A 14,201-nucleotide genomic window follows, 5' to 3' on the forward strand; every position below is an offset into this window, starting at 1 on the left:
ACTGAAAAGATGAGTGAAGTGAGTGTCAGTGGCATTCAGAAACAGCTGAAACCTTTAAAGCTGAACAAAGTTCCGCACCCTGGTGGAATTGCTATCAGATTCTATACTGAATTTGTGGCTGAGTTAATCTCTCTTTCAGCTATAATCTATTGTAGATCCCTCAGACAAAAAACCATGCCCAGTAGTTGGAAAAAAAGCAGACATCACACACATTTACAAGAAATGTGGTAGAAGTTATCCACAAAACACCACTCAATATCCTTGAAATTGTTTTTTGTACATTCTTAGAACATATTCTGAGCTCAGACATTGAGAAGAGAGAATTACCTCCTCCAACCTGCATGGATTCCAAAAAAATCTTTCACGCAAAATGCAACTCTCACTTTTCTCACATGTCATTATGAAAGCTTTGGATCATGGCAGTCACATAGATGCAGATTTCTTCATTTCAAAAAGCAAATGACTCAGTACCACATCTACACTTATTGTCAAAAATACAATTATATGGTTTATTATGCTAAATTTGTGACTGGAGTGAGAACTTTTTGCTAATGAGGATGCAAAGTGTTATCTTGGTTGGAGTCATTCTTAGATATACAACAACTTCAGGTGTGCCACAGAGAAGAGTGGACCGTTGCTGTTCATGTTGTATATTAATGACCTTGCAGACAATATTATTAGTTTGCAGGTGATGTAATTATCTTCATGAAATACTGCCCAAAAGAAGCTGCAGAACATTTTAGCCTGATCTTGACAAGATTTCAAAACGGTGCAAAGATTGATAACGTACTTTAAACATTCAGAAATTTAAAATTTTGCACTTCACGAAATGAAAAAACATAGAATCCTACAACTGTAAAATCAATGTGTCACAGCTGGAATCGGCCAACTCATACAAATATCAGGATGCAACACACTATAGGGACATGAAATGAGACAATCAGATAGGCTCATTTGTGGATAAAGTAGGTGACAGACTTCAGGTTACTGGTAGAATACTGGGGAAATGCAATCAGTCTACAAACGAGATTGCTTATAAATAACCTGCGCAACCCATTCTAGAATATTGCTCAAGGGTGTGGGACCTGTACTGAATAGGACTAACGGGGGATATTGAACGTATACAGAGGTGGTCAGCACAAATGGTCACAAGTTTGTCTGACATGTGGCAGAATGTCACAGAGATGCTGAAGAAACTGAACTGGCAGATCCGGAGATAGACATGAACTATCCCGAGGAAGCCTATTTACGAAATTTCAAGAACCTGCTTCAATTGAATAAATATACTACAAAACTCTATGTATCGCTTGCATAGGTATTGTGGGACAAGATTAGATTAATTACACATGCGCAGAGACCTTTAAACGATCATTCTTCCCATGTCCCATATGTCGGTTGGGTTGTTTGGGGGAGGAGACGAGACAGCAACGTCATTGGTGTCATCAGATTAGGGAAGGATGGGGAAGGAAGTCGGCCGTGCCCTTTCAAAGGAACCATCCCGGCATTTGCCTGGAGCAATTTAGGGAAATCACAGAAAACCTAAATCAGGACAGCCTGACGCAGGATTGAACCGCAGTCCTATCAAATGCAAGTCTAGTGTGCTAGCGCCTGCACTACCTTGCTCGGACCCCGTATGTGAATGAAAGGGTAAAAAACCCTAGTAACCTGTACAATGGGGATGTACCTTCTGTGATGAATCTTCACATTGATTTGCAGAGACTAGATGTAGACATAGGGGAGGTATTTGATGCCACTGAAAGGACCTGGAAAAACCCCACACTCCAGTAATGTAGCAGTTTGATGGAATGAGCCATCTGGTTGTGACAATACAGACTCTCAAATGAAGACGATGTGTTGGAATAAACAGTAAGATATCAGCTTGCAAGAAATGTAATGCGATACTTTATGTTTAATGTTTTGCTGCCTGTCATACCAAATAATTTGTTGTTTTTGTTTCTTATTTGTATTTTGTACTCATGTTTAACTTTTTCCTTTCAAGCAAAAAAACCCTTTCACATAAATGGATGTTTTGTTCTCAACAGTAGTTCATGTTACAAATACAGTACAGTATATTCAATGAAAACTAGAAATGTAAGGAAATTGCTTTTTAAGTGTAAATACCTATTTATCAATGTATTTAAAAATCCATCATCTGAGCACTAATGGGTTAATGTGTCATGAACATACCAATCTGCTTGTAAGAAAGGCAAATTTCATATGGAGACTCACTGTAAAATTCTATAGGAACGTAGCTCATAGACGAGGAGGTAGCTCTCCGAAAACTCATTTCAACAATTTCAGAGTATGATTTACATAATGGAAAAATGTAACTGTTACTTATTTTTAGAATGTGTTTTGAGGATTTATTCTCATTTTCAAGAGCATTGGTTTAAGTAAATATTTTCTGTGAGGTCTGTTTGTGTGATTTTCTGCTTCTTTTTAACTGTAATTGTCTTTTTGAGTTTATACTGCAATCAGAAAATTGGACAAAACCCATGAGTAATTTTTGTCACTATTACACCTTACTATGTAAAACTGACAGTGGAGATAGAGAAATTTCAGAGACGAGCCGCATTTCGTAACAGGTTTGTTCCACACGAAATTGTCACTAAGATGCTCACACAGTTTCTTCTTGGGTGTGTAAGACACAGCAAAAATTTCAAGAATTCAGTTTCCAAAAAGAGTTAAGTAACATATTACTAATCTCGCATCTTAAGCTGACTATGGCAATAACATTAGAGCAATTTGTGAATGGAACAGAAAGAGGCAAAACTAGAGCAGTGCACAATATACTGTACAGTGGCTTGAAAAGTACAACTGTACTCTGAGCAAGTTGATACTAAAGATCTTACCACATTCCTCTACTTGTTTGAGCCAAGCTTGAAAACAAGTACAGCAACAATGTAGAATTATAAAACAAAATATTTACAACTGACCAAGTGAAATACTGTACAGGAAATTTCTGAACAAACAAATTAAAAAATAAAGATAAAACAAATTAAAAAATAAAGATAAAATAAAACAAAACAAATTGAAACATTGTATGTTTAATTTGTTAGGAATGCAAAAATACAATGTAGTAAGTGACAGACCTACCAACTTCTCATTATACCCCACCATTTGTATTCTTGATAAACTGTCATTTACTGTTTGCATATTGTAAATATGCTTCCAGTTTCGAGGCTTTTGACTGTCACATAAAGGTGGGGGCAGGACATGCAGCTGTTCCTTCCAATGAGTAGCAACTGTGGCCTTTGGTGTTTGTTCAATATGTTGAACCAGCTCTTCAAGAAACAACCTACATCAAAATAAAGCAAATAAATAAGAAAAGATCAATCACAACATACAATGACACAAAATTAAATGAACTGAATGTGGACAAGTATGATAAAATCCTAAGTAACTTTTCAAAATGTGGCTGCCTTATTCAAACAAGCACTCTTAAGACAGTATTATGGAAAGGACAGATTGTTGCTCACCTTACAGAAGGATGCTGAGTCACAGACAGGCACAAGAAAGAGACTGCAAACCACCACCCGGGAAGGAATCACCCTAAAACTTTCTTGCCTGAAGTCCAGAATATGGACAATGCCACCCAGCGCACTTATCCTCTGCAATTACACAGCTTGGCAAATTGTCAGTTTAGTGCTGCCAATGGTACACTGAATACAGGTAACCAATGAACGGGGAGAAAAGGGGCGATGTTTTTTGAAAGTTGAAATTTGATGTTCTTCACGGATACACGATTTCTGTAGGGTCATAGATAGTTGCTTTAAACTGCAATTTCAACTTTTGTTCCTTCGGGGAATGAAGCTTATGACAACGGTGTGACCTGTAGCATAGCGTGTAGTCTAGATTAAGCTGAAAGATCAAAGTTTAGATGCTATTTGATGAAACCAATGAATATAACAACACACTTGACTACAGTTAATGAACTGATCTTGGTATGTTTCTGACCTCAGAGATAAGAGGTTGCCACATTTCACATTAGTTTACATTGTAATTTTGACTTACATCATACGCAGCCAAAGTATTTTTACTGTTATGGCAAATATTCTGTAAATGTTTGGGATTCGCTCTGTATTATTAAGGTTACTGTAACCAATATGGCCTATGACACAATGAGGCCTAATTTCTACTTTCTGAAAATTGCAATAGGAATCCAAAAACTCTTAAGTCTGTGGGCAACCATAACAACCTCAGCACATTAGCAATTACACAATTGTTATGACCTGTTTGTGAAGGGCTGTTGAAAGCAGATGTGTTATTTTTATTTTTGTGTTGTAATTCTCTACCAGTAAGATTCATCTGTAATTCATACATTCAAATTCTTTCACAAATTTGGTACTGTTCATGATACTTACGATACACTGTATAGCTTTGTACCATTAATAACATTTCCCAATAAATTTAAACTTGTCTACCATTTTATGGGAAATTATTTTTCATGAAGAGCATAATGGTGAACTATCGTGACCAGATAGGCCACTCTGGGTACTTACTTTATTGGTTTTTAATAAATACATTTTTTAATTTCATGTAGTAGGCCTATTCCACAATCTATTGAGAAACAAGACAAAATGGCCAGGATGATTTACTGAGAGCTTTAGATAAAATCAAATGTCTAATTACAAAGCCAAAAAGGAATTTGGTGTAACGTGAAAGATCTGTTCATGGACACTTTACATCTGGTTGCGAAATCAAAGCTGAGTTGAAACATAACATCAATCTAAATAAAGAACAGCATGACGATTTATGTTATTGAATTATGCAGCTGGCAGAAAAGTGAGGTTTCCTTTAACACTTAAAATTATAAGGTTATATGTTTGTAGACTTTGCAAGAAAAATTACATTAGGCATGTGTTTTCTGACATTAAAAACATCATAAGGCAAAAAACAGACAAGAACATTTCTAAAAGTCAATGTTGCAATTTCAAGGAGGACATTGCAAGATCTAGTGTCCAAAAAGTAAAGAGAGATTTTCAAAAATTAAATCTGATTTCGCTAAATTGACATTTTTCAATAAACAAGGAAATCTACTGCATATGGATGAAAGAAATGCAAATTAATTTTGCACAAAGAGTCAAATGTACTAGGAAAGATAGGTAGACAGAGTTACTATCATTGGCAATGAACATTGTGCACATGTAATGATCGTTCTCATCCTGTCCCGCAAGTCTCCGTGACCGGCAGATCTGGCTGACTTTTCTGAAAACTATGCCTTTTCCTAAACCTCTCCAGCCCTTTTCCTTCACCCCTCTTCCTTCCCCCTTCAACCCTTCTCCTGGAAGGAGCCACTGGCTCCAAAAGCTTCCACAAGTATAACCTCCTTTCATGTGTGTTCTCACATTGTGATTAGGATTTTTTATGTATCTGATTACATCATATTGTCTACTAGTATAAAAGCAATGTGAGCAGCAATTTCTTATATGATCTTATGCTGATGACTTACCAGCAAACTCCGTTTGTTTTATGAGTGAATGAACTTCCACAACTACACATGTTTGTTCTTGTTAGAACATTCTGGGCACCATAAAGGAACTGGTCACTGTGTAACAGTTTTTGATGGACATTGTGGAGAGTATTGGGAAGTATGACATTGTTTTATAATGCTTAACAAGCACAAACCATGAACTGCAGCTGCTTGATAAGGCAGAGTTTCATTCCCCTGAACATCACTGGGATCAAGAAGTGATGATTTAATGGCACAATCGTAGTGAGAAGACATTAACCAAACAACACTTTGGAAAAATCAACGACTATGTTAAGGTAAAGTCTGCATTTAATGAAACAGTACTGTTTCCGTACAATCCTAGGCAATTCCTGAAACTGCATTTGCACAAGGCATTTTCTGAATAATCACATTCTGAAATTTTAGAAATCCTCAGGGCAACAAGTCCATCATCAGAACTGAAAGAACCTTCAGCTTCACAACCTTGACCAGTCAAGTGAGTTAGTTAAGGATCCTTTGAAGCCAAGATCACCAGGAGAGTCGTTTAGGAAACGGATAGGAGTGTGCTTATTGCCACTAAATATAGCTGACTGACATAAGTAAATAATTTTAATTGCTCCAAATATTGTTATGTACTCAATTGATTGTAATTTGCAACCAGTTAAAATTAATTGCTGTGTCTTCAAAAATAACAAAACAATTTAACATTGGATGAGTTATATGGGGTAAAATTATTATTGTATCATTACTACCATTTATATTATTAATTCTTTTTTGTGTACACTGTGTATACTGTGGTTATGTAGATTACCAGGATTTGATTTGATGATAATTGTTAAGTCAATGCTATAAATATTATCCGTCTGCTGATATCTTGTTAGATATTTACAACCTGCTGTTTACACCCCCCCCCCCTCCCCCCCACACACACGCATTCCCATCACACTTCAATGTGAATGGTGCCATTACTGGTCTACAAAACATGTAAGTGATGACACTACCCTAATTTCTACTCTTATCTGTGTCTTCAAACAATGAAAAATCCAGCATGGAATGCAACAATATTATAAAATAGGTAAATGCTATTCACCATATAGCAGAGAAGCTGTCATATTCAAACACACACACACACACACACACACACACACACACGTATGTGCAAACTCAACTCTCTCACACAGCCAGTCGCTGGCAGCTAAAGGCAGACTACGAGCAACAGCAGCAGCACTGCATGATGGGAGAAGCAACTGGTTAGGGGTAAGGAGGAGGCTAGGGCAGGGAGGAGGAGAAATGCCAGTGTAGGAGTGTGTGATGGTAAAGCGTTGCTGGGAGTGTGCTGGGACGAGGGGGAGAGTAGGTCAGCTAGGTGCAGTCATGAGGTGTAAGACGTAGTGCACGAGAGGGGGGCAGCAGAAAAGTCAGAGAAGAAAAAAGACGGGGTTCGTTGGTGGAATGGAGGGCCGTGTGGTGCTGGAATGGGAACAAGGAAGTGGCTAGATGTATGACAACAATGGCTAACAAAGGTTGGGGACAGGATTGTTACAGAAGATGGGTATTGGTGGGAAGGACCCACATGGCACAGGCTGTGAAGCAGTCACTGAAATGAATAATGTCACGTCGGGTGATGTTGGTAGCAAAAGGGTGGTCCAGTTATTTCTTGGCCACAGTTTGTTAATGAGCATTCACGAAGACAGACAGCTTGTTGGTTGTCATGTCCACATAGAACACAGCGAAGGGTTGCAGTTTAGTTTGCAGATCACACAATTGGCTTCAAAGATAGCCATGCCTTTGTTGGGTGGGTGATTTATGTGGTCTTGCATCTAGGTCTATTACAGGAATATGAGCCATGAGGTAATGGGTTGGGATCAGGGGTTGTGTAGGAATGGACGAGTATACTGTGTAGGTTTCGTGGACAGCGGAATACCACTGTGGGAGGTGTGAAAAGGATAGTGGGCACAGGATAGTTCTCATTTCATGGCACGAAAGGTAGTCGAAACTCTGGCAAAGAATGTATTTCACTTGCTCCAGTCATGGGTGGTACTGAGTTACTATGGGAATGCTCCTCTGTGGCTGCAATGTGAGACGTTGGGAGATGGTGAGTGACTGGAAAGGTAAGGGACAGGAGATTTGTTTTTGTACAAGGTTGGGAGGATAATTATCGTCTGTAAAGGCTTCAGTGAGAACCTCAGTATATTTCAAGGGGGACCACTCGTCCTTGCAGATGTGACAGCCACAAGTGGCTAGGTAGAACGGACTTCTTGGTATGGAATGGGTGGCAGCTGTCGAAGTGGAGGTATTGCCAGTGGTTAGTAGATTTGATATGGGTAGAGGTACCGATGTCGCCATCTTTGTGTTGGAGGTCAACATCTAGGAAGGTGGCTTGTTTGGATGAGTGGGACCAAGTGAGGTGAATGGGGGAGAAGCTGTTGATGTTCTGGAGGAATGTGGACAGGGTGTCTTCACCCTCAAACCAGATCGCAAAGATGTCATCAGTGAATCTGAATGAGGTGAGGGGTTTAGGATTCTGGGTGTTTTTTAATTGATTTAAAGAAACCATGGGAAATATTAATAAGAATGGCCAACAATGGATCTGTGTCTGTTTCTCCCAAATTAAGTCCTCCACATTCAGTACACTGTCAAGATTGCTGCTGCATTTTAATGTGAGTTATGACCATGCACAGGAAATTTCAGTCATATCAAAGAGATGCTTGCAGTTTAATACATAACTGAACCTTTTTTTAATTATAACATTCAAAACATGAAGAATGAACTTTGCTGTAATTCATCTCATGCTGAGCTCATCTATTATAATGCATTGGTGTTAGCCACAGGAATACTAAACTGCAGCATAAACATCATGGATTACCTGCGTACACATATATGAAGTGATTTTGAAGTTGAGCATGATGCTATTTGGAGGATTATTCCTTGGATTATATAGCTTGCTATCCTACAACCTTGTTTATTTATTGTGTTCCATCTCCAGTTTCTCCAGCATGAAGCAAACCTTGTTCACACCAGGAATTTAGAGACTCATTTAACCACAAAAAAAAAAAAAAAAAAAAAAAAAAAAAAAAAAAAAAAAACAACCCACAATGTATCAAAACCAGCACATATTGTGAACAACTTGTACTCCCCATAGCTACCAATGACAGATTTGTCTCTGAAACATACATCAAGAAGTGTTAATGGGGGAAGCTGCAACTGTATTAATTTATACAGACAATTTAGATACTTAAAATTTGTTTAGCTTCTTAGTTTGACACATTTTACAATGGATTCAAACAACAACAGCAACACACAGAAATGAAAACTTCTGAGCAGTTAAAGGAAAGAGGGAGAGAACAGACCACTGATTTATCCTTAACACAAAGTGTGGAGTGGCAGGTGACTGCATGAAACACAATGCTGACTACAAGGCACTTGACCTTTCCTTCCTAACCTGATAAAGAATGATAGTTTGAAATACTATCGAAATTTCTTCACACATTTTAAGCTGCAGTGATGAAGTGGCACAAGTGCATTCCATGTCCAAGTCACTAAGTAGCAGATAAGAGTAAGAATATCCCTGTTTACGGGTAGCTATGTTGCCTGCTTCCAACTGCAAAGTACAAACAGCCGCTGGTAAAAACAATTGTCAACTACAAGTGTACAACACTGTGGCTTTACCATTTTCACATATACAAAATCGTATTACGCATTTGGTTGAGGTAGATACAGCAAGCAGCTGCACCAAGTCCACTGTAACTATAAAAATCAAGGGTCGTCTTTTGTCACTTCTACTATAAATCTGCCAATAAATGCAGATGTATCTATTGCCACAAACCGGCACAGGTACCATGGTGTCTCCAGAAACCTTAAAAGTAATGCTAACTTTCATTATGTAGTAATTTTTTGTAGTTCAGAAAGTTCGTATTTTTTCCTGCAGACCATCAATTCTTTACCCTGTGTATTCATTGGTCACAACAAATTGTGAAAGTATGCAAGGACATAGCACCACTTGATAGCATATGGACACTTGTCCCAAAAGCACTCACACTGTGACATTTTTCTTACCACAGTACTGTTGTCCTTAACAGCCATGGGAGGGCATGGAAAATAATATTGTGGTCAGCTAGTACAGGCTAATAACTACCGTCAACAAGCTCAGCACAAGCAAATGCTTCATACTTTGACATACGGGGCACCGAAATTTGTGCGCTCATGGAGTTTACTAGACGAGCTAGGCCATTCATTCACTGAGTGCAAAATTAAAAAAAGTAAAGAGGACGGGCCTCTGTATTTGTAGTACACTGCTTCTGAAATATGAAGGATTCTGAGGAAATACTGAGATACACAGTTATCCCCCCTTAATACGTAAGAATGTTTTTGCAGTATAAAGAACACATGTACTGTGGGTTTCACTCTTATTTGCAACCATGTTTTGTATGATGTAAATGAGACACAGCTGGTATTTTATATCCCAAAAAACACTCTAGCCTTACTGGTACCACGTGCTGATTTAACTGAGAGCAGGGAACAGAGTAGCAGCTGACCCTAAATACTGGTCATTCGTATACCTGCAATGTAACAATGTTGTGGCGTGAATTATTATATGCGGAGAGAGAAGAGAAAGCAGACATTAAATAAAGCCTTTGCTACTGTTTTGCCAATTCACAACAACTTTTCAACCTACGCTAAACCTTGGGCTAGACTACAGAACTGGATGTCACCTCAAGTGAGATAATTAGGACTAACATTGATTGGCTTTGCCAGTTCACAACCAAACTGTTGCCTTTCAACATACCTTATACTTTGGGCTACACTATGTATCAATCTGTTGCCACAATCTGCTTTCCAAAAAATAATACACAAGGAAAGCAAAAAATCTGTCAGTATTTTGTTTTCTTTTTGTGCGTGCATAACATCACAACACGATTACGTCATGGGATGAAGTCAACATCTTATGTCAGCATGTTCACTTTAAATGAATGTTGATAATAGTTTTGCTTGTACAGCTTTTTTATGTAGGTCAAGGTGAGATCGATCTGTAGCATAGTCCATGCTCCAGATTGGGGTCGACAGAAGCGTCCGATCCCACGAGTCGGCTTTGACCCGTGACGTCATGATGGCGCGGAGTTTGGTTTGTGAGGGTGGCGTGTTTGTAGATGTCGTCATGTTGTGCTCTCCGGTGGTATGTTCAGGGTTTTCGTTTGTGTGGTGTAATGGGTTCAGTTTGCTTTTGCTCATTATACAGAATTGTTCGAGTGTCGGCTGTGTTTGTAGTGGAATTAGTTTCAGTGAGTTAACGATTTTGTGTGAAGGTTAATTTAGTGTTGTTTGCTGTACATCGTGTGGTAATTTTAATAAAATTAATCAGTTGTATTTGTTCAGGAATGGACATGACTGATAAAATTAACAGTGTGCAGGTCAAGGGAAGTGTCCGATCTCACGTGTGGCTGTGTATGTTGATATTGGTATCGGGAGATGTTTTTGAGCTATATAGGCCAAGGGAAGAGTTTGATCCTAATTTATGGGATCGGGAGCTGCTGTTGAGATATATAAGTCAAGGGAAGTGTCGGATTCCAGATGATAGTGTATTTAGTGGTATTTGGGGAGTTTTGTGATGTCGCTTTCTTTCGTCGTTTTGTGTGGTTTTGTATGGGGATGGGTGTCTAAATTTGTTGATATTTAGTTTGCCCCCACCTAAAAACACCCCATTTCCCGCACTTGTCCCATTAGTGTCATTAGGCTTTATGTGGAAAGTGTGTGTGTTTGTTTTTCGATATATTTTCGTCTTCATAATGTGTACGTACCAACTTTGTATGCGCCATATTGGAATCGTGGTCTATGGTCGTTTCCGCCATATTTGTGACATCGTGGGTCAAAGCAGACGGGTGGGATCGGACGCTTCCGTATATCCCCAGATTGCAATGGAAGCCAATGAACATAACGTGAAATCTTGAGAAATGTGGTGTCGAAGCTATATCTTTAAAAAAAATTATTAATGCAATGAGAGCTGTATAAGTATACATTGGACGAATACCACTGTAACATTGACATGTACAGAAAGGATATTTATGCTATACCAACACCGTTTAAAATCCCCTGAATAGTACCAATAATATTTTCCTTAAGAATAACATAATGTTTACGTTATGAAATATGTGTGCGTAGCTCCATAAACTTCATTCCCAGGACATTTTTAAGTGATTTATATTCTGGGAGATTAGACAAAAAACACTTTCCTCACAATTTGGTTCACTACACCTAAATAATATGAACTGCCTAAGGGAAGCACTTATGTTTTATCTGTTACACTTTGTAGTTAAATCGTCAGTTATTTTTACCCTTAGTATTGTGTTACACAGTTATCCAGTTTATTATCGTATTGTTACCAAGCGTACACTCTTTCCCATAGTAAAGAATATTGTATTAAACTGAAATTGGTCATTAAAAAACAAATGCATTATTCAATATCATCATACTTACTGCTGAACAGTGCCCCTGCCCCAGGTTACAATCGTGTGAATAGGAAGAGCCATTCTTCACAGTTACTTAGTTTTTAAAGATGTTGCTGCCACATTCATACAGTGATGGGTGGGGTAGAACCAGAATGATCAGATAGAATGTACATAAGAAACATGCATGAATTTCTGTAGAGTTTTAGCTCTATTTGTAACTTGGTGTATATACTACAGCCATTTTCATGAGGGACATTACCTTCGAAACTGACTATCAAATGTTTTCATTCAAATGTGCTTAGAGTTCCGGTGCAGGATTTTGAGGCGTTGTCAGTTTGCAATCAGTTAAATATGTCTACTGTTTGTAAATATAGTGGCTAAAAAAAGAAATTATGTTCCCATTTCCTTATAGGTTCAATGTTACATTGAAACATTATTAGCTAATCTTGATGTCTGCTGAAAACAGCTGATCAAATATATTTGAAAATCAACTGACTCACTCTATTTCTTACCTTCCAATTTGGAGGGTCGGTTCTGTGGCATATACAACCCCAGCAAATCCTGTGCCTTCAGTAATAAAAGGGAGAGCTAACATACATAAATAATTTGATATAAGTATAACATCAACTTCAGCAAAATCAACAATCTTCGGTTGTGGTGGGAAAAATTCCGGTGCAGAGTCCACAAAAACTCTTCCACAACACTCTTTCAGTTCCTGGAATGGAAACATAGTTATGAGAGTCCTGGATTAATTCATACACGCGACAGATCTAAAGAGAGAAAACAACAAATACGTACTCCCTCCAACTGCGGATCGGACACATCTCTTGGCATCCATCCTGGTAAATTACTTAGTCTTGCACTTGGCACTAATGGCAAAGGTAAAAAATTAAGAACTGTCTGAGCTGATAAGCCACAGTCCAGCATTAATGTGATTTCCTTGAACCTCAATATATGGCAAGGCTTGTTAGGATCGCTGCTCAAGCAATACTGGAAAATAGTAAATAATCTACTTTACACTAAGAGTACAAAAATTTCTACATGTTATTTAAAAAATTTCTACATAACATTTAATTAATCAGAATAAAAAACATTAATTCGACACCCACCCAGTTCTGGGCAAAAATTATGAAACAAATATATAAGTTATTCCAACACTGACAAATGTTAAACTCACAAGCTTCATTTTCAGTAGCTGTCACAAATTGCAGTCGTTTTTTCAACGTTTCAAGTCTGCATGCTTTGTACGACACATCCTGACCACTAAACCAATCGAACAAACAGCACTTTCCACTACATCTTTTCACACAGATACGCACACAACACCAAATTTTTCACAACTCGCGGTCGGCGGTATTAAAGACAACAGTGGTAAAGACTGAAGTATTGAGCTCTCTGAGTGTAGCCGCCGGAAGAGATCATCTTTACCACTACAGTACAGAGCTCACTGGTCACACAAGAAACTGAATACTTGCGCAAGTATACCTCCTCAAGAATAGTTAAAGGTGTGTTTACTGCACACAACGTTCTTTCTGCGCAAGAAAGTTTGAGCATGTAACATCTGCCCAGAGATAGTAGCCCGTCGTCAGCAGATTTGCGCAGAAATGAGATATACCGTACGCCAAACCTGGAAGTTGGAACGGAGGTTTGGACAACATTGCTTAAATGTATGGGCTACAGCCACACCTACGCAAACAAATAGTAGCGTGTAGACAGGCGATCGCCACAAATCTAACGAGCAAACTGTGACCGAGTCCGCTGCTCGTTCAATATAGCGTTTGTCGTCCATGTGCATATAGCAAATTGTAAACTGGTTGGTACATATTAGGGCTTTCGGGAGTTCATTGCTGAATTTACTGGAATATATAGGACTCACATACACTCGCAGAAAGTTAATACCAGGAATTACAACGATCGAGATAAGAAGGCAATGGATTCTAATTCTTTAACAGAGAGAATAACAGCAGTTGATCCTACGGCAAACGGGAATGCTGTATTTAAAACTATCATTGCAGACTTGACTAACATTATTAGTCACACATCCTTTGCGTTTTGTAATTTCTGTCATTAAATTTACCAGCGCAAGGGATTGTCAGCACCCATTCCATCAGTACTGTACCATGCCCTACTCTATTGAGGCAATGTAGACAAAATGAAATAAATATTTATTCTACAGAAGAAATTGCTCAGAACATTGTAATAAGTTGATGGAGGACATTGGTTCCAGTGCACAAAGGTGGTGCCAAACATGTACTATTTATCGACTTATTCTCCAATGCCATTTCTTTCAAAAATATTTTAGAGGC

At 38.3% G+C, this 14,201-nt stretch overlaps 1 protein-coding gene across 1 annotated transcript in view; it reads right to left on the reverse strand.

Annotated features, from left to right (window-relative positions):
• Positions 1-13,453, reverse strand: part of LOC126351252 (integrator complex subunit 9) — a 98,548-nt gene extending 85,095 nt beyond the window's left edge. The window contains exons 1-4 of the mRNA XM_050002587.1: positions 13,073-13,453; positions 12,694-12,885; positions 12,408-12,610; positions 3,097-3,298 (exon numbers count right to left, since the gene is read on the reverse strand). Coding sequence (XP_049858544.1) covers positions 3,097-3,298; positions 12,408-12,610; positions 12,694-12,885; positions 13,073-13,081 — 606 coding nt within the window. The 5' untranslated portion in view covers positions 13,082-13,453. The remainder of the gene's footprint in view (positions 1-3,096; positions 3,299-12,407; positions 12,611-12,693; positions 12,886-13,072) is intronic.
• Positions 13,454-14,201: the final 748 nt, after the last annotated feature.

The sequence above is a fragment of the Schistocerca gregaria genome, chromosome 1 (assembly GCF_023897955.1).
Source record: "Schistocerca gregaria isolate iqSchGreg1 chromosome 1, iqSchGreg1.2, whole genome shotgun sequence".
Classification (NCBI taxonomy): Eukaryota; Metazoa; Arthropoda; class Insecta; order Orthoptera; family Acrididae; genus Schistocerca; species Schistocerca gregaria.